General features: G+C 34.9%; 1 protein-coding gene across 1 annotated transcript in view; it reads left to right on the top strand.

Annotated features, from left to right (window-relative positions):
• Positions 1-19,831, top strand: part of WDR44 (WD repeat domain 44) — a 68,806-nt gene that overhangs the window by 24,601 nt on the left and 24,374 nt on the right. Inside the window, exons 3-11 of the mRNA XM_032475575.1 lie at positions 4,527-4,601; positions 8,636-9,272; positions 9,758-9,888; positions 10,989-11,084; positions 12,362-12,498; positions 13,528-13,611; positions 17,056-17,162; positions 17,939-18,090; positions 19,638-19,776. Of these exons, the coding sequence (XP_032331466.1) occupies positions 4,527-4,601; positions 8,636-9,272; positions 9,758-9,888; positions 10,989-11,084; positions 12,362-12,498; positions 13,528-13,611; positions 17,056-17,162; positions 17,939-18,090; positions 19,638-19,776 (1,558 nt within the window). The remainder of the gene's footprint in view (positions 1-4,526; positions 4,602-8,635; positions 9,273-9,757; positions 9,889-10,988; positions 11,085-12,361; positions 12,499-13,527; positions 13,612-17,055; positions 17,163-17,938; positions 18,091-19,637; positions 19,777-19,831) is intronic.

The following is a 19,831-nucleotide window of genomic DNA, read 5'->3' on the forward strand; positions in this document are numbered from 1 at the left end:
CACAGCATTGTAAACTGCCTACACTTCAATTTAAAAAATATGCAAAAAAAATTCACTCAGTGCAAAAAGTAGTTGGTTGAAAATGTAGCTACCCTTCCATTCCTTACCCTCCACTTCCCAAACCCCCTATCCAGAGATAATTGCTGTTTTGTTTTGTTTTGTTTTGTTTTGTGTTGCAGGGGGAAGTAATTAGGTTTATTTATTTACTTACTTATTTGATTTTTCAGTGGAGGTACTGGGGATTGAACCCAGGCATGCTAGGCATGCGCTCTACCACTTGAGCTGTACCCTCCGCCCCCCCCTCCACAATTGCTGTTTATGCTTGTAGATTTTAAAAGCCACTTAGTGCTAAGATATTTTTGGGTTATAACAAATAGGTTTGGGGAATTTATTTTATCTCAATAATCATAGATTGTCCTTAACTTGAATGAAATTAGATAGAAAATGTACATACTTAGTAAATAAATATGAAGTTGGATATTGTTCTTTTTACTTTTTATTTTGAAATAATTACAGAGTCACAAGAAGCTGCAAAGATAGTACAGAGAAGTCCTGTTATCCTTCACCCATTTTCCCCAGGGGTTATGTCTTAATTATAATACAGTATCAAAACCAGGAACTTGACATTGGTACAATGTGAGTGTATAGTTCTGTGTCAATTTATTACATGTGTATATTCATGTAAGCGCTGCCACAATCAAGATGCAGATCTATTTCATCACCACAGAGATCTCCCTTTATGAAGTCACACCCACTACCTCCCCTACATCATCCCTAACCCCAGGCAGCCACTAATCTGTTTCCATCTCTATAATTTTGTCATTTGAGAATGTCCTATAAATGGAATCATATATATGTGACCTTTTGAGATTAGCCTCAGATAATTGAGATCCATCCAAGTTGTTGCATGCATCAAGGGTTCATTCCTTTTAATTGTTAAATAGTATTCTATGGTATGGATGTACATGGGTTATTGAGTGCTTATTATGTATAATAGTATATCTTTTGATATCTTAAGCAAGCCAAAGAAAAATTTGATATAGTCCCAATTTTTGATGACTTTACAATCTCACAGAAGAGACATAGATAGGAAGGGATAATATATGAAGTACTGATGTTTGTAGAATAGAATAGACCTTAAGTACTACAAGGAGTTTGAAGGAGGCAGGGAGAAATAAAGGAGTCATGAGAGCACTGTTACCTGGAATAGCAGAGAAAAGTTTTAGAGGGGAGGTAGAACTTGTGCTAGGCTTTGAAAACTGGAAGAGATTTGCTTAGGTAGACAAAGAAAAATTGAGAAAGCATTGTATGTTAGGCAATAGTATGAACTAATTAACTTGCAAAGGCAGAGGATTTGCTGGGATCATTGAAAGACTGGTATGACCAATGTAAACATTTCAGTGGTGAAATGTTGAAAAAGTAACTTGGGGGCTAGTCTTCCATGAGCCCTGACTGTCAGGCTAAGAACTCTGGGCTTTAAAATTATGAAGCAAGATATTTAAAAGGCAATTTGTGCTTTCCAAGGTTTTTTGCTGGGGAATTAACAAGAAATAAGTGGTAGAAGGGTGGAAGAATGTTTGGAGGAAAAAGACTAAGTGCAGAGAGAGCTATTAAGAGACAGAATGTCAAGATATGAGACTCCAACAGGATAGTGTTGATAGGAATGGATGGATGGATAGATATTACAGCTATTTAAGCGTTGTTTCCTGGTTTTTTTTTTTTCCCCTCTCCTCAGCAAAAAAGAGTGGAGGTCACATTTCTAAAACTTTTTTTTTTTATTTCACTTTTGTCACAGTTAATAGCTTCTGCTTCCTCATTACTAAAAACTAGAAGTGACCTAAATTTTTTTAATAACTAACATTTTTAGCTTAATATTCTTTAGTAGATAATAATGAAGATTTCTTTGAGTGTAGGTCACTTTTGTACAAATGATTTGTGAAGCTGAGTTAGTCTTTTGTTGGATGTGCTTATTAAAATTAAAAAGCTCAAATCTTGTAACTGAATATTATGAGAAGGATACAAGCAGCTCTCTAATATTCAACACAGATGGAGAGAAACAGTGGTGTGAATTGCATGTTTCTGAGGTTGTGACAGGTAGGAGTTAGAGAAATGGCCTGACGGTGGGAAGTTAGGATTTAGTAGGAACTGTGCTTTAGTAATGGGGTAGCCCATCTCCAGAAAAAGGTAATAATTGAGGACTGGCTTACGTCTAGCTAAGTTTGTGTTGGTTGTCTACAGGTACATGCTTGGCTTCCATTGCTTTATCCCCAAAGCCTGGTTGAGGTATTGGGGGAAGGACTTGGACTTTAGACAGCACTAAGGAGAGAATCATAGATGACTGTATTTACTAAATCAAGTTTTACTAAGAAATCTTCTGATTAACTTCTCTAGAGATCAGATCCTCTGATAGGCGCCATGTCACTCCTTTAAATTAGGACTCAGCAGCAGTTTACCTTACAGGAGTTGATATCTTTCAAAAGTTCAAAGTCCAAGAGAGTTTTGTTAAAGCCAAATAAAATAGAAGTCTAGCCACTGCTTAGCAGTTTTGGTCAGTGTAAGAATGTTAATCTGTGATCTTTTTAAGTATTTAATTAAAACAAATTAAATTGAGGTACAGGAATTATTAGTATATATTTTTGCTTAGGTTAACTTAGGGGAAATATCCACAGAATCAGGTTGTACAGTGCTTCTGATTTTCTTACTAATGGACAGTTATTGGAGGATAATACGTAATTTATAGGAGAGTTGAAGGGGTTTCTCTAATATGCATTAACTATTCTTACTGACCATCAGCCTTCAAGAATTCTCTCTCCCTCATCTTGTCAAGATTATCTAACTAGTTGGTTTTAATTAGAGGGTTTTTTTTTTACAGTTTAAAACCAAGATTCAACAAAAAGATACATAAGCTTAAGACCTGTGTATTAACTGAGGAAAAGCCTGAGCATGCATTATTCAGCATTCATTCAGCAAATGATTACTTTTTCCGGGCACTGTTTTAAGTGCTGGTTAAGTTGTGGTAGACAAAACAAACAAGTCCCTGCCTGCTCTCATGGAGCTTACATTCTAGTGGGGCAGGGAAAAGATAAAATATAAGCAAGTAATAAACAAGGTCGTTTCAGATGGTAGGTACAATGAAGAAAAAGAAAAAATAGGATAATGTGATAGAAATTTAAGGAGGTAAGGCTATTTTAAGGTGGTCAGGGAAGGCTAACTCAGCTTCACAAATCATTAGTACAGAAGTGACATACACTCAAAGAAATCTTCATCCTTGAGCTATGACCCTAAGGAAAATAAGAAACCATCCAGTTGGCCAAAGTGTAATTATGGGATTGTGGTGGGAGAGGGAGGTGTGAGATGTAGAAGATGTCAGAGATGTTGGCAGGGCCATATCATGTTAGGCTTTCATGGCCTGTGGTAGAGTTTGGATTTTTCCTAACACTTCAAATCCCATCAAGCAACTTTTATCTGAAAGAATCTGTGTAAGATTAGTAGTATTTCCCCAATGCTGGGAGGAATCCAATGAAACAACTTTTCAGCTTGAAGAATTGGAAGTCCTTCAGAAATTTCTCTAGCACATTAAATCTCTAGCGTTATGATAATCTTTGGAGTAATTTTATCATGGAGCCTATTATGATCATATCCTGATACTTATACAATTGCTACCTTAATACTCATATACATCCTTATGTATCTTTAGTCACTAATCTGCCAAAAATGGTTATAGTGACCTTCTGACAAGCTCTGTGATAAACACCAAGAATTATGAAAAGTTTTTTTCCTCAGTATCAATAGTAGTGTTCAAATTGCTATACTTCTGTAAATGTAAAGAAAACTTAAGACAGAAAAGAATATTGTGTTAAGATTTGCAAATGTATAATTATCTTATTTTACCCACATTTTTTTCCAGCAGAAATCCATTTCTAGCTTCTCTAACCCCCCAAATATATATATATATGTACGTATGTGTATATAAATGTATACGTAGATATATATGTATTTTTGGTGGGTTTAAATTTTTCATCTGTTACTGTTCTGGGGACTTCATTTAATTTCCAGTTAAATCTTGATTCTTCTTATGTAAAGCATTGCTTTTAAGAAAACAATTCTCTGAATATGGTTTTCTACATTATGTACTTTTGTATTTATTCATATTTATGGAGCAGTACTTTGAGAAAAAGAACAATTCTGATTCAACCCTTTCCTTAAATCCTTAATCTTTTTAAGCTGCAAAGATACTTAGTAGTTCTTATCTTCCTATAGTTTTTTAATGTTAAAAGGTTGGGCATATTTAAAGGAAAATATCCTATTGCCGTAGACAAATAGAAAATTACTGATTGGTAACCTTATGCAAACTACATTGTCCCAATTGGCATAAAATCTCTGGGCATCTATCAGTATACAGATATCTAAGCCCTCTGTGTGCCTTTGATTTGTTAATGCTATGATTTCTAATTTGTACCCATTTTAAACAGAGTCTTAAAGAAAAGATATCATCATTTGGTCTGTTTCTTTCCTTTTTAAAATAGGAAACAGAGAACACCACATACAAAGTTGGAAATGAGTCTCCTGTACAAGAATTGAAACAAGATGTGTCTAAAAAGGTTGGTAAGATAAAATGTCAATATTAGCTGAGCAGATGTCGTATTTAAATGGTATATTTAAAGCAGAACATTTTCTATATTGTTTTAGTATAGTGCCCTGTATGTGGTGGATGTTCAGTAAATGTTTCTTGACTCTGTTGAATTTGTGATTTAAGATGCATCAGGCTTTTTAGAAGTCATTTTGTAATTGAAGTAATTGGTAATTTATCCTTAAAACAGTGTTTTGAAAAATGTTTTATAACGTGCTTTATTTTTGATGCTTTTATTTTTATTAGAGTAAGCTGTAGCTACTCTTCAGGTTAGTACCAAGAGTTAAAGGTATTGAAAAGCTCAGTGCAGCAAATTCTGATGTCTTGAGGATTTAGAGGTTACAAGAAGTCATTACTCTGCTAGTGCCTTTGTTACCTTTTAAAGGATTGATGGTATGAAGCTTCAGAGTTGGGTTTACGAGGAAAGACTGAGTATAAGGTAAAAATTTTGACAATGGGTAGTTCACAGTATCAGGCTAAAACCCAAGGAGGAAGAAAGGTATGTGTTCATTCATTTATACTAGTTTTGAGTGTTTTCTTTGCCCCAGGCACTGTTCTACCCAGTGGGTTTCCAGAGACCAACAAGATGACACATTCTCTATCCCAGGGTTTCTCAACAGCAACACTTTGGGCTGAGTAATTCTTTGTTGTCAAGGGAAGGGGAGACTGTTCTGTACATTATAGAATGTTTAACAGCATTCCTGGCGTCTACTCACTAGATGTCAGTACATTTCCCCTACCCCCCACCCTATTGTGATAACCAAAAATGTCTCCAGACATCACCAAATGTCTGGGGGCAGGGTACTTGGCAAAAATCACCCACAATGGAGATCCACTGTTCTACCCTTATGGGATTTAGAAATTTAATGGACTATTTTTTAATAGTGATAATACTTTTTTCTTTAAAAAGAAAAATTTCCTTTTTGGGAGAAATGGTATTGTGTGTCAGCATGAATAAGATGACAAGAGTGGTACCACCATTTTTTTTTTGTTTTTAATCAGAAGTTGCCCACAATTCTACACTAACAAGCAGCTGTCTTGATTTTTTGGCATTCCCTTCTGGTTCTCACTAATTTGCATACTTTTTTTTTTGGCCTTACTGTAGTGTAGATAGAATTTGTTGTTGTTGTTGTTGTTTTTGATAGAATTTTGTATTCTACCTTTTCCTCTTACTAGTTTTAGATTTTCATCATATTTCTACATGATTTCAATACTCAGTTTTCATGTGGTCTATCAGCTTTCATCAAGTAAATGTAATGTATCTAGCCATTTTTATTGTTGAAAACCTGAAATGTTTCTATTTTCCACAAGAGCTTTTTTTTCCATTTTTAATAATTTTTTTAGGATAAATTACAAATGGGTAACTATAGTTAGTAGCTCCCCAAAAGGTGATCCTTAAGGAGAGTTTAGAAGCTGAAAAAATAGTGAGTAAACACTATGGGGCAGTAGAGTGAGTCTTAAGACACTGGGTGTTACTTTTTAAGTTCTAGCCTTTTCAGTTGAATTAAGTATCCAACATTAATGTTCCGGGTAACTTGCATTTTAGTAGAAGAAATTGGATAAACACAAAAACAGAATGTAATGAGTATCCAAATAAACTTGCAAACTATTATAAGAACACAAAAGGAGACTTCACTTCCTGCTTGGGGGTAGGAATGGGGAAGGAGGAAGTAGCATCTGAACTGGTTCTTGATGAATGGATAAGATTTGGGCAGGCAGAGATGGGAGAGTAAAGGCATAACCAAAGGCATGGAGATGAGGAATGTGCAGAATGTTTGATGATGAGTCTAGAGACCAAAGTTAGGGCCAGATTATGGGAATGCCTCTTATGTCATACTAAAACATCTGGTTTTTATTCTACAGTTGCTAGGAAAACAGTTGTTTGACGCAGGGAGGTGATAGGAAACAAACAGTTGCTTTAGCATGATCATTTCTATGTTGGTCTTGATTCTCACTGTTCTCTTGGTCTTTCCCCATTTGCTGCCTCCTGAAACCTAGAAAAAAAAATACAGGGCTGGGTACTGTGAATAGGGGCTGTGAGGGCGTATCAAGAGATAGAAAACATGGATCTTGTTTTCAGGGAACTAATTGTCTGGTGTGGAGAAAATATTTGTACAGAGCTTGCTCATGTACTACTGTGTATTTATATTCTAGTTCATTATAATGAACAGTAAGAATGATAGGAGTTTGGAAGAGGAAGAGATAAAGGATTAGAGAAGACTTAAAGTTTTCAACCTCATTTGAAGTCCTCTGGCGGCATAGGCCTTTCCACTATGCCTGGTGATTATTTCAGACCCTGATACTCGCCTCATGCTCCCTGTGCCCACCTGCATTTTCTCACTTCCAGCAGATAACCTTGGTTCCCACTACGTGTAGACGGTAGGGGCTCAGAAGCCTGAATTCACTCCTTTCCATCATCTCTTGCTCCCCTCACCTGCTAACTTGTTTTTATCTTTTACCTCTTTTTCATGTTCTTGCTGAGAATTTATTATTCATTTTTTTTTCCTGTCCGGAGTAGAATGGTATAATGTAAAGAACACTGGATTTTTTGAGAAAAACCCAGATTTCAGCTTTGACTTTGTAGTTTACTACAAAGCTGTTGGGCAAAATTCCTAAGGCCTTTACCTAAGATTCCTGTTTTTGTAGAAGGGAGATAATCCAGCTACATCACAAGGCCTGTGTGAAGATTAAATAGAAAATGTGTGTACTGGATCTGACACACAGCAGACCCTCTTTCCTTTCTTCTCCAGAACGTTACCTTCCTTTCCACTGGCTTCTTCCCCTCAGTTTATAAAAATGCTAGATCACTTTCTTGCACCCTCTTCTATGTATAGCCAAGCTTTTTGAGAACAGTGATGGTGCTGGCTACCTCTCTGTCTTCACCTCTTATTTATTCTGAAACCCACTGTGATCTGGCTTCTGTTATTGCTAAAGTACTCAGTGCTCAGTAACTACATAGTTGACAAATTAGGTGGACTCTAGTTGATATTCCTCTGGTAAAAGCGAGGTAGGTCAAGGATAAAAATTTGAAGATTGATAAAAATTAATATATGGAATATGCTGGGAAGTCAGGGATGAATATTCCTCAGTAGAATAATATCCAGTTCAACTTAGCATGTGTTTGTGGTAAACTAGATCAGGATGGTCCCATGACACATTTTATTAACTTTCTGGAGCCAAGGACTTGAGAATGCGGAAGTCATCCTTGGCTCCATGGTGGGAAAGTAAGTGGGCTGGGAGATTTAATGTGTTAATAATGACAGGACTGGATAGAAAGTTTATTTTCTTCTACATGTTGGTAGAAGACACAGAAAGCCTGTTTGTATTTTTCAAGTACACATAAGAAATAAAAGGGAAAAAAGGCAAGGTGAGCTGAGTGTTTGAACTCTTTTTATAGTTTTGCCATCTCTCTGCATAGCGGGGGATTAGATGTGGTCTGTTGGAGAACATTAATCTCCCTCCATCTGCTGGCTTTCTATGTCAGGCTTGAGTTCAGAGCTAAACAACTTGAATTCTTATATAAGGTGGTTTTGATTCTCATAGGTTTGTTAACTAGGCTCAAACCAGCAGACTTATTGAAACTAACTTGGAATAAATATGTAAATAAACTGACATGAAGCAATTGAATGTAAATTTAGGTTTGAACTTTGTTTAACAAGGTTGATTGAACTTTTGTGATTACACATACTAACACAGATTACCTATTATAATGGTTAAGAGTACAGTTCCTGGAACCAAACACCCTGCATTTATGCCAGATTCATCACTTACTAGATTTGTGACCTTGCACAAATCCCTTGATCCCTCTATGCCTTAGCTCCCTCATTTGTGTAATGATGATAGGAAGAGTGCTATCTTATAAGGTTGGTGTAAAGATTAAAGTACATAAAATGTTAAGAACATTGCCTGGCACACAGTAAGTACTATATAAATGATTTGCTGTTATTATGTTCTTGTAAATAGCTTCACTGTTTTTTTTTAAACTGCTTTTTAACCTTTCATCAGATTATTGAAAGTATTATTGAAGAGAGTCAGAAAGTACTACAGCTTGAAGATGACTCTTTGGATTCCAAAGGAAAAGGACATTCTGATCAGGCTACTGTCAGTCCTGTCGTGGCTGGCACAGATCTTAGCAATATACCTGGACTGTTAGCCATAGATCAGGTACTACAGGAAGATTCCCAGAAGGCAGAGAGTCAAGATGTATTTGAGGAAGCTGAATTAGAATCAAAAAAATGTTTTCCTTCTGATGACACATGTGAGAAGCCAGTAGATGAAACCACTAAGTTAACTGAAATAAGTTCAACTGAACAGCTTAACGTGCCTGAAACTGAAACAGAAGTATTGAACAAGGAAGCGGTGGAAATCAAAGAAAGTGATGTTCTAGAACCTGTATCCTCTCACTCCTTATCTACTAAAGATTTTGCTGCTGTGGAAGAAGTTGCTCCTGCCAAACCCCCAAGACAGCTTACTCCAGAACCTGATATAGTGGCTAGTACGAAGAAGCCTGTTCCAGCACGGCCACCTCCTCCAACTAATTTCCCACCTCCTAGACCTCCACCTCCATCTCGACCTGCTCCACCACCAAGAAAAAAGAAAAGCGAATTGGAGTTTGAGGCTCTTAAGACACCTGATCTAGATGGCAAGTATTAATTGAGAAATAACTATTTTTGTGGGGAGTCTTTGGAGTTGAAACTGTTTAACTTTCTGATTTTTTTTCAGTTCATGCTATATATAACCACATTGATGACCAAGTTATAAAACTTATTTTAGTAATAGAAAGTCAAAATGTTTACATTGGTGTTAAGTTACATTACTATAATTAAACATTTCAGACTTTCAAATCTGTTACCATTGGAAAGCCAGTGTGGCATGGTGAAAAGAACATAGAATTAGGAGACTTAAGATTTAAATTCAAGTCCTAGATCTTTTCATGTATAAGCTGTATAGCCTTGAGGAATTTAAATAACTTGTTTGAACCTTGGTTTCCCCGTATAAAAAATAAAAGTAATAAAACCACTTTCCTCATAGGATTGTTCTAAGAATCAGACAAATAAGGGTTAAAGCACTTTTCAAGCTCTGTATAAGGTCCTATGTAAATATTAGTTGTTGCTATTATTATTGCAGTTCCCAAGGAGAATGTTACATCTGATTCTCTCCTACCTACGAACATGGCTTCAGAGAGTACAGTCAAAGATTCTCAGCCTTCTCTTGATTTGGCAAGTGCTACCAGCGGAGATAAAATAGTTACTGCCCAGGTTGGTGAATTCGTGTTATATTTAATAGAGATAGACTTTATCAACTTTCTGCAACTGGCTTGTTTGTTGATTGTTGAACATTCTTTCTTCTCCAGTCCCCCAAACCTGGCTTCCTTACATTCCTTGCCCAGCTCTGCTACTAATTTGCTGGCTGATTCTAGCAAGCTATTCAACATCTGAGTCTAAGATGTCCCACTGATTAAATGGGGGGAAAAACCTTCCTTGGTGGTTTCTTGTGAGATTGAAATGAGCTGAAGAATACCAAGTACCTGGCATGTAGAAGGCATTCAAAAAATGACAGGTGCTGCTATATGTAATATTATTGATATTAATAAATACCAACTACAGTCTTCATTTATCTAACCTATAGTGGTCAAAATTGGTTATTTTTATATATATATAATTTCCTTTTCCTAATCATGAAAAAAACCCTCATACACGAGGCTATGTATCCATATACAAGGCAATAGAAAGGATTTAACATGAATTTCTACCACAGCCAAATTCTGGGACTCAAGGGTTACTTAGATGGTAGCTGTCGTTGGGACAAGTTAGCAGACTGGGAGATAAGACACTAGTCTTGTCATAGCCTTCGAGCAGAGGTCAGCAGTGGCCTCATTTTATAGGGGCCCCAAGTTAGCAATGGTCTTTACATTTTTAAAGCATTGTTTAAAAAAGAAAAAGAATATGCAGTATATACTATGTGTGAAGCAAAAAGCCTAAAATATTTGTTAGCTGGCTCTATAGAGAAAAAGTTTGCCAACCCCTGCCCTTGAGCTATCCATGTGTATAGCCCTGATTAATGGCAATCTTAGTGCTGCATTCTACTAGTAGAGAACTGCTTTTGGGCCAGGTTCAAAGAGAACATTTATTTGCTTTCAAGACGACTTGAGACATTTCACAAGCAGCAATAGTTTTGGTACCTGATGTTTTTCAACATGCTGGGAATAAAGGACTGAAATGGAGTGTTCCATTTAAATTTTCAGTAGGCTCCATTATCTGTATTATGGAATTTTTTAGAACTGTGTGTGGTAATGAATAATTGAATATTTATAGAAATTGACTCAGTCTATTTTCTGTTTATAAAATTGTAATTTCAGGAAAATGGAAAAGCACCTGATGGGCAGACAATAGCAGGTGAAGTGATGGGTCCTCAGAGACCTAGATCCAACTCTGGGAGAGAGCTTACTGATGAGGTATAATTAGATGTTTTTTGTTCTTGAAAACATAAAATATAAAGGTCATAATGGGAAGATGAAAAAGCCCTAGAGGTGAATGGTGATGATGGTTGCACAGCAGTGTAAATGTACTTGATGCCACTGAACTATACAATTAAAAATGGTTAAAATGGTAAATTTTATATTATATATATTTCACCATGATTTTTAAAAGTTTAAGTTTATTGCTTTTAGGCAAAAAAAATCATAACACAGAAGAAAACAAAAATTGAAGATCATCTTAGTTTTTGATTTTTTAATACGCTAGACTTTGTAACTCTGATTTAAACTTGCACTTTCACAATTATATGGTGAAATAAATGTATTGAAAACAAGGCTTGTATTTTATAGAAAGCAGGTTTAAAAAGAACATCATATATTATAGGTATATGGTTTTATACATGTTAGGTGAGGTACAGCGTACACGGAATCAATGCTGACTTCTTACCATTAAAGTTTAGTATACATCTATTGACAGATTTATTCAGAATGAAGTTTTGAAGCAAAGTCTTAGCTTTTGTTTCTTTTAAACAATACAATTTAAAAAATTATCGTACTTTGGAAAACAGTTTTGTAGTTCCTCAAAATATTAAACATCAAGTTGCCATGACCCAGCGATACCACTCCTACGTGTACACCAAAGCGAAATGAAAACATGTTCACACAAAAAATGTACAAAGATGTTCATACTAGCCAAAGTGTGGAAACAATACAAATGTCCAACACTGATGAATGGATAAATAAACGCTGTATATCTATCCATATCAACTATATTTTAGGAATTTAAAAGAATATAATTTCAATACATGCTACAATATGGATGAACCTTGAAAACATGGTGCTAAGTGAAAGAAGCCAATCATAAAAGACCACATACTGTATGATTTAATATATATGAAATGCCCAGAACAGGCAAATCCATAGAGGTACATTAGTGGTTGCCAGGGACTGGGAGAGAGGAATAAGGTATGATAGCTAATGGGTATGGTGTTTCTTTTAGTGGAGGTAGAAAAGTTCTAAATGTAGATAATGGTGATAGTTGCACGACTCTGTAAGTGTACTCAAAACCATTGAATTAAACACTTTAAATAAGTGTATTTTGTGGTGTATGAATTGTATCTCACTGAAAATGTTAAAGATTATTATACACAGTACTGAATGTATCTAGAAAGTCTTTAGCTTAAATTTTTGAGGATTTTGTAGAGTCAAAGAGATAATTAAATTATAGGTTCTCTTGGTATTGTTTTTTACTTTAGGAAATTTTAGCCAGTGTAATGATTAAGAACCTGGATACTGGAGAAGAAATACCTTTGAGTCTTGCAGAAGAGAAACTGCCAACAGGTATTAATCCTCTCACTCTACACATCATGAGAAGGACTAAGGAATATGTAAGGTATGGCCTAATGTTATTATTTACCATTTGCAGTATTTCATTCAGAGTGGTGAAGATTTCTGTTTATAAACAATGACAGTTCCTAATTTGGTTTCATTCAGCCTTCTTTTTTTTAAATTTAGAATTAAAATAGAGTTAGTTAATGTATGTATTCTTAACCTTTATCATTTTTTCAAAATGAGTTCTTTTTTGTCTTTCTTTTTTCTTTTTCTTTTTTTTTATTCTACATATAAGGGATATCATGCAGTATTTATCTTTCTCAGTCTGATTTATTTAATTTAGCTTAATGCTCCCAAGGTCCATCAATGTTGTCCAAAAAAGCCAAATTTCCTTCCTTTTTATGGCTGAATAATATTCCTGTGTGTGTGTATGTGTCACATTTTCTTTATTCAATTTTATTCTTTCTGAAGACTCTAAAATTACTTGGCGAAAATAGCATATATCTTAAATCTCATAGTATTGGGTTTCTCTTCTTTTAAAATGATTTATATTATACTGGAAACAATATTAAAACATACTGAGGCTAAAAAGCCATGTGGGATAAACACCTGGTCTTCTGAAACCTTGCTTTAAGTATCAGAAATTTTATAAATAATTGTTTTGTCTTTTTAGGGTCAGAAAATGGCTTTAGAGTAAGGAGATTGACTTTACTGTGAGATGTGTGTAGAGCTAAGAAGTAATTTCTGTGAAAGCAAAGCTTTCACGTGATGGGCCTTATGAGTAAGGGGGAAGATATTTACAAATTAATTTGTCATTTCTGTGCAGCATATTTTGCACAGCAAAATAGGTTTTTCATAAGTTCCTAAGCTGAACGCTTTTGCGTTTTGTACATTGCACCTTGCTTAAAGATTCTACTCTTTGATCTTTCAAGTCATTTAATTCTTGGGGTCATCCTTTAAATTAAACTTATATAAATCATGTTAATTTTTTTTTCTTACTCTGATTAGCTAATTGTATTGTAAGTATACATAGAGGTTTTTGAGAAGTATAGGGGAAATGACTTACTTTAATGGCTTCTTCTTCTGATAGTAATGACGCGGCACAGTCTGATGATGAAGAGAAGTTACAGTCTCAACAAACAGATACTGATGGTGGAAGGCTAAAACAGAAAACGTGAGTTATACTACATCCCTTTTCTTCATTTCAAGCTTTTATTTATTTTTAAAAAATGAGAACTGCCACACTATTTTAAGTCTGCTCTGTCCAGTTTATATGTCCATCCACTACCTCCACTCCCTGCCTTCGGCCAATGGATGATGAGTTCCTTGAGACTGTTTTTGTAGCATCTGGTCTTTTTTATAGCATCTGACATACAGTAAATATTCAGTAAATTTTGCATCATGCTTGTAGTATTTTTCTGATGGTAGGTACCAGAAGTGTTGGTAGAAGAACATGATTGTCCTTAAAGTTGCTCTTTCCATTTTTCTTCATCTCTCCAAATCCAATTTGTCTTTCTAAACCCAACTACATGAGATTCTTCCTGACTACTCCAGTTTATAATAAATTTCTTCCTTTTCTCAATTTCAGTGACACCTATAGCCTATATAACTTACATTTGCCATTTATTTTATTTTATCTTAAACTGTTTTCTGTTTTTTTTAATTGAAGTATAGTCAGTTTACAGTGTATCAATTTCTGGTGTACAGCATAATGTTTCAGTCATATTAAACTGTTTTCTGATTTTAAAAAATAAGATGAATACATATTAAAGAACTAGACCATATGTTGAAAAAGGATTCTGATCATGTCATTATTCTTTTTCCTCTACAAAAATCTAGTATGATGATGGGCATGTAGGTTTTGCTTGATTATACAGAAGTGATTTAATTGGCGATAATTCAGTCTAAGGCCCAAAGTGAGTTCTCCACTTGAGTCTGATCTTTTCTTAGTGTGGAAAGTGTAGCAAAGAAAGCATTGAGAATTTTCAGAAAAGGTATACCCACAATAGAGGTATATGGTAACATCTCAGATATCTGGGCCTTGGCTGTCTAGCAGTGGCAATTATCAGGAACTGGAGAATTAGGAATTATTCAGGAGACACATAGACATCCAAGAAAGATATCACTTAATCTGTGCACTCAGGCTCATTATTTTTCAAAAAGTAAAGCTCCTTAGGTTTATTCAAAGCCTTTATACTTCTTGCATAATTTTTAAAAATCTAGTCATCTAGTATCTGATCTCAGCAAAATGGAAGCAGTAAACTGTGACAGCATGTAAGTCAACACATAAGAATGTCAGATAATACTCTGATTGCAAAAGAGGAATCAGAAGAGTAAGAAGGACTCATGCATTGCACAACCGTTCCGAATGGCAGTGCTTTCAGCTTCTTCTCATGTCATGACATACAGAATATGGTATTATTTGCACTGAACTCTGGGGTATTCTGAAGCAGCTGATGGCCAAAGAAGACTGGCCCAGGGTTCTGGCTTCCCTGGGCCTTACCCTGTTGCCTTGAAGATAAAACCTTGAAGAGGGGAACCAATATTCTGGCCTGCTTACAATCCATTTGAAAGGGTTTGAATATATTAAAGAACAGTAAAGATGATAAATGACCTTATTTATTAAAGAAAGAAACTTATGGAACATTAAGTGCCACTGAAGAAGGTACAAAAGTTTGTATTTTAGAAATGTTCTCAACCAAAATGATTAAAATACCTGTTCTCTTGTTTAAAGTAGTACTAAACGTATAGTTAAGAAAATATAACTTCAGAATTATAGGTAGCAAAGACTTTATTGTGATTTTTAAAATGGTTTATCTGTTTTTAATCTCTATATCTGTATTCAATCTATATCAAGGTATAGAGAACCAGTTAGTGGTTACCAGTGTAGAAAAAGAAGGAGGGAAGGGCAAGATAAGGATAGGACTAAGAGGTACAAACTACTATGTGTAAAGTAATTAAGCTACAAGGATGTGTTGTACAGCATGGAGAATATAGCCAATATTTTATAATAACTTTAAAGGGAGTATAATTATAAAAATTTTGAATCACTGTGTTGTGTACTTGAAACTAATATATTGTAAACCAACTATACCTCAAAAAATGAAAGAGTTTATCTTCTGTGTTTTCTGATTATCAAAAGTAATAAATACAGAGATGGGTAAAAAGGAAAATGGATGTTTCTCATACTCTCACCCCCAGGAATAATCATTAGGTATATTCTCCATAGAATTTTTTTTTCTAACAAAAGTGAGGTTATACTGTGTCTGTAGTTTATTGACTTGCCTTTTTTTGATACCTGCTGTGTAGTGGACATCTCTTCATGTCAGTACCAATAGTAACATATTGCAGTCTTTATGTCAGACAAGGGAGTTTGGTGCTGTAGATACCATAGTGAGGAAGACAGTCATAGTCTCTGCCCTCATAGAGCATCCAGTTAAATAAGAGAAACAGAGTTAAGTGTGTAATTACGCAGATGATTCTAACTATGTTTGTAGTAGTTACTATAAAAGAATATATGGGGTGCCGTATATGACTAAAGAGTCAAGGAAGACTTTTTTAAAAGAGAGCTATTTGGTCTGGAACCTAAAAGATGAATAGAAATTAGCCAGGGGAAGACTGTTGCAGACAGAAATAACCACATGTGCAAAGGTCCTGAGGTGACTAAGAGCTTGGTACATTTAAAGAACTGAGGTTTGCCTCATTTATTTTATTGCATTCCATTGAAAGGATATACTATAACTTATTTATCCATTTCTCTGTTGATGAAAATTTGGTTTATCTCTACTTTTTACCTATTCTGAACAATGCTACAGTGAACATTTTTGTATATATGCTTAGCAGCTTTTTCAAATACTACTCTTAATATCATGTGCTCCCACAAATTGTTAAGAATTTACCCCTGGCTTGTAGATTTTGTTTTGGTTTTAAATATCATGTACTGTGCTTTGTTTTTTTATAATTTTAATATATGAAATTTGAGACTTAGAAAATTGAAAAAGCAACAAATGCACATTTACATTACATTGTTTGGGAATACGTACTGGGAAAGCTCAGCCTAACTATATTGCATGCAAACACCTAGACTGAAAGAGAAGGGACAAGGAGCCATCTTAGGCTACCAGAGCATTTTATTTTGTAAGTAAATACCTCTTTACATTTCTTTTTATTGGTAAAATGTTTTTAGGGGTGACTTTCTAAAGCAGTCTTCTCAAAACAACTCTCATTGCAGATTCATGGCCTCACCCCAGACCCTCTAAATCAGAAAATCTGGGGATAGAGCCCAGGTATCTGCACTTTAAATATTCCCCTCTCACTCCATTCCTGCCAAGTGATTATTATTCACCATTGAAAACTAATGCTGTAGATGATATGATATTGTTCATTGAGGAGAACTGCCTGTATTTCCTTTGTAGCCATATTGACTCGAATATATTTATTCCATATAACAAGGGATTTGGGAGCTCAAAGACCTACTGTTTATATAAAAAAAGGAGCTATTTCAAAATAATACACTTTACCAGTCATAGCTCATGAAATTATCTCTGAATTGTTGAACTTTTACAGTTAGTTGAGTAAATAAGTAATTTGGTGGGGTTTTCTGTGTATTTTTGGTAAGGACTCAATTAAAGAAGTTCCTGGGAAAATCAGTAAAGAGAGCAAAGCACCTTGCTGAGGAATATGGTGAACGAGCTGTAAATAAAGTTAAAAGCGTTAGAGATGAAGGTGAGTGAAATAGAATATTTCAACTGAATATTCTGTTGATTCGTAATCATTTACATTTAGCCTGTAATGTATAAGAAGCATTCTCTTTTATTGAGAGTAATAAACCCCTATAGCTAAAATCTTAGCATTTCAATGAATAATGTTACTCTCACTTTTAAAACCTCACATAAAATCAGTTTTATAAGTGGGAATAAAAATGAATTTATGCATCTTAAACATGAATTTGTGCATACTTTGTGACTGTGGCAACCTGGAAGAGTTGAGTATTCAATAGTCAGTTGTAAATTAGTTTTGTAAGGCTATTCGGTTTTTATAAATATTTTTAAAATTAGTTACATTTTCTAAATTTGCACAGACCTTAACTTCCTATGCCTTTGTTGTAATTATATTCATTTGTTTTATTTAATAAACACTTATATAGTATTTATTCTGTGTCAGACACTGTTCTAAGCACTTTTACCTGTATTTAATTCATTTAATCCTCTTAAGAATTTTATGAGGTTAAGTACCATTATTGTCCCCATTTTATAAATGAGAAAACTGAGGCACGGTTTCTGTATGTTGCCCACGGTCACACAGGTAATAAATGACAGAGCTGGATTTGGACCCAGGCAATCTGGTACCAGACTCCATGCTGTTAACCAACATGCTGTTTAGTGATGGACAGATTTTGCTTTTCCAGTTAATGAATCTTCTTAATAAGCAGTAGGTATGAAAATACAACAGCAGCTATATATACATTAGCTAGTGGTGATTTCTGTTGCTTTTCTATTCAGTGTTTCATACTGATCAAGATGATCCTTCATCAAGTGATGATGAAGGAATGCCATACACAAGACCAGTTAAATTCAAAGCAGCTCATGGCTTCAAAGGACCTTATGATTTTGATCAGATCAAAGTGGTACAAGATCTTAGTGGGGAACATATGGTAAGCAACCCCTTTTTATTTTTCAGGATTGAATCTGTTTTCATGGAGACATATACTAAGCTGATCTCTTCTTATGTGTGTAATTTTGCTAGCCTGAGCCGAGAAGGGTAAATTGACATTAATATGATTTAATGACTAGGTAATGCAGAGTCTATCTCTGAATTGTTGTTTGAGTTATTGAATAAGTAAACTCTAAGTCTGTATCATTAAGAAAGCTATATAAACTTTCTTTTACCAAAGAAAGGTATGAAAATTTAAAGCAGTTAAGGGTAATCTATCACTTTAAAAAATGTTTAAAATGTTCCCTGGTGTATTTAAGATAATTTATACGAATATTTCAGAAGCTCAGTATATTTTGTAAAGTGACAGCTAGAACATGGGAAGAGATAGATGTACATGTTGTCTATCAGAGTTAAAAAGTACCAGAGTAGATATAAAGTTTACAAGTGAACATTTCAGTTACCCTCTGAAAATGCTAGGAACACAGGGAAAGTAGTAATAAACTGAGAACTGGATAAGTGATGCTGTGGGTCATGATCTACTTATCTATTTAGATTTTAAATCTAAATTTGGCTTAAATTTATCAGATGGCAGCCAGATTTTGAGTTAAACTTTGGTGCTCCTAATCCTCACATAAAATGTTTGAGCGGATTATAGTAACTTCCTTAAGGAATCTGATTAATTTCCTTGTACTGTATTGATTCTCTTTCATTATTTCCAGTTTTAAGTAAACATCTCGTTGTAGTAGGCTCCAAATGACAAATTTCTTAACATACTTGAATTTTGTGGAAATGAATGTTATTCCAGTAAATAAGCTGTTGCCTTTAACTTGGATAATCTTTTTGATTTGCATAGATGTGTGTTATAATAGTGTTTGTAACAACGTTTGTTGTAATAGAATTAGGCCTTCCAATTTAAGGGTTCACATTCTTTACACCCCACCCCAACACACACACACACACACACACACACACACACACACACACACACAGTTTTCAGTATCTATCTGGGAATTCTAGCCATATGCTGCAAAGCCTTGTTTCTGAGGAGAAAAATAGAATGAGACCACACCACTCCAACACTTCTTCTAAATACTCAGTGCTATGAGGGTCACTGCTGAGGTGGGCCTTACTCTTCGCTCAGCCCGGGTCAGCAGTTGTTAGTTCTCTTCTGAGGGCTGTGGCCCCTCCTATCCCATTCGCCCTCAAGTTCGGCTAGGAGACTGAGATCTCAAACTAGGATTTGTGCTTTTTCAATAAAGATTTCTGGCCACCTCAGATCTCCCATTTCCATTAGTGTGTGGACAAGATTTTGTATCTTGAAGTTGTTAGCATATATTATGGCAAACTGCAACTGTCTTATCCCTCTTCTCTTCTAAAAGTCCCTTTTTGTGGTATTATAGCACCATTAGACTGTTGGCTTTAAGTGGTGTTAGTAATGTGAGCATTATCTTAGTATGTATAATTTGGCATAATTTTTTTCTTTGGCTTAAAAATCATGTCTCAACTTTTAAAGTAATAACTTTGAACCTTCCTTTATTTTCATAGGGAGCTGTTTGGACCATGAAATTTTCTCACTGTGGCAGATTACTTGCCTCAGCTGGACAAGACAATGTAGTGAGAATATGGGCTTTAAAAAATGCTTTTGACTATTTCAACAATATGCGAATGAAATACAATACTGAAGGTATTTTTTGTTTATTGGTGGGAGTTAAAAAATCTAGAGACATCTGGCATTTTTA

Source organism: Camelus ferus, chromosome X (genome assembly GCF_009834535.1).
Source record: "Camelus ferus isolate YT-003-E chromosome X, BCGSAC_Cfer_1.0, whole genome shotgun sequence".
In the NCBI taxonomy this organism is placed as follows: domain Eukaryota; kingdom Metazoa; phylum Chordata; class Mammalia; order Artiodactyla; family Camelidae; genus Camelus; species Camelus ferus.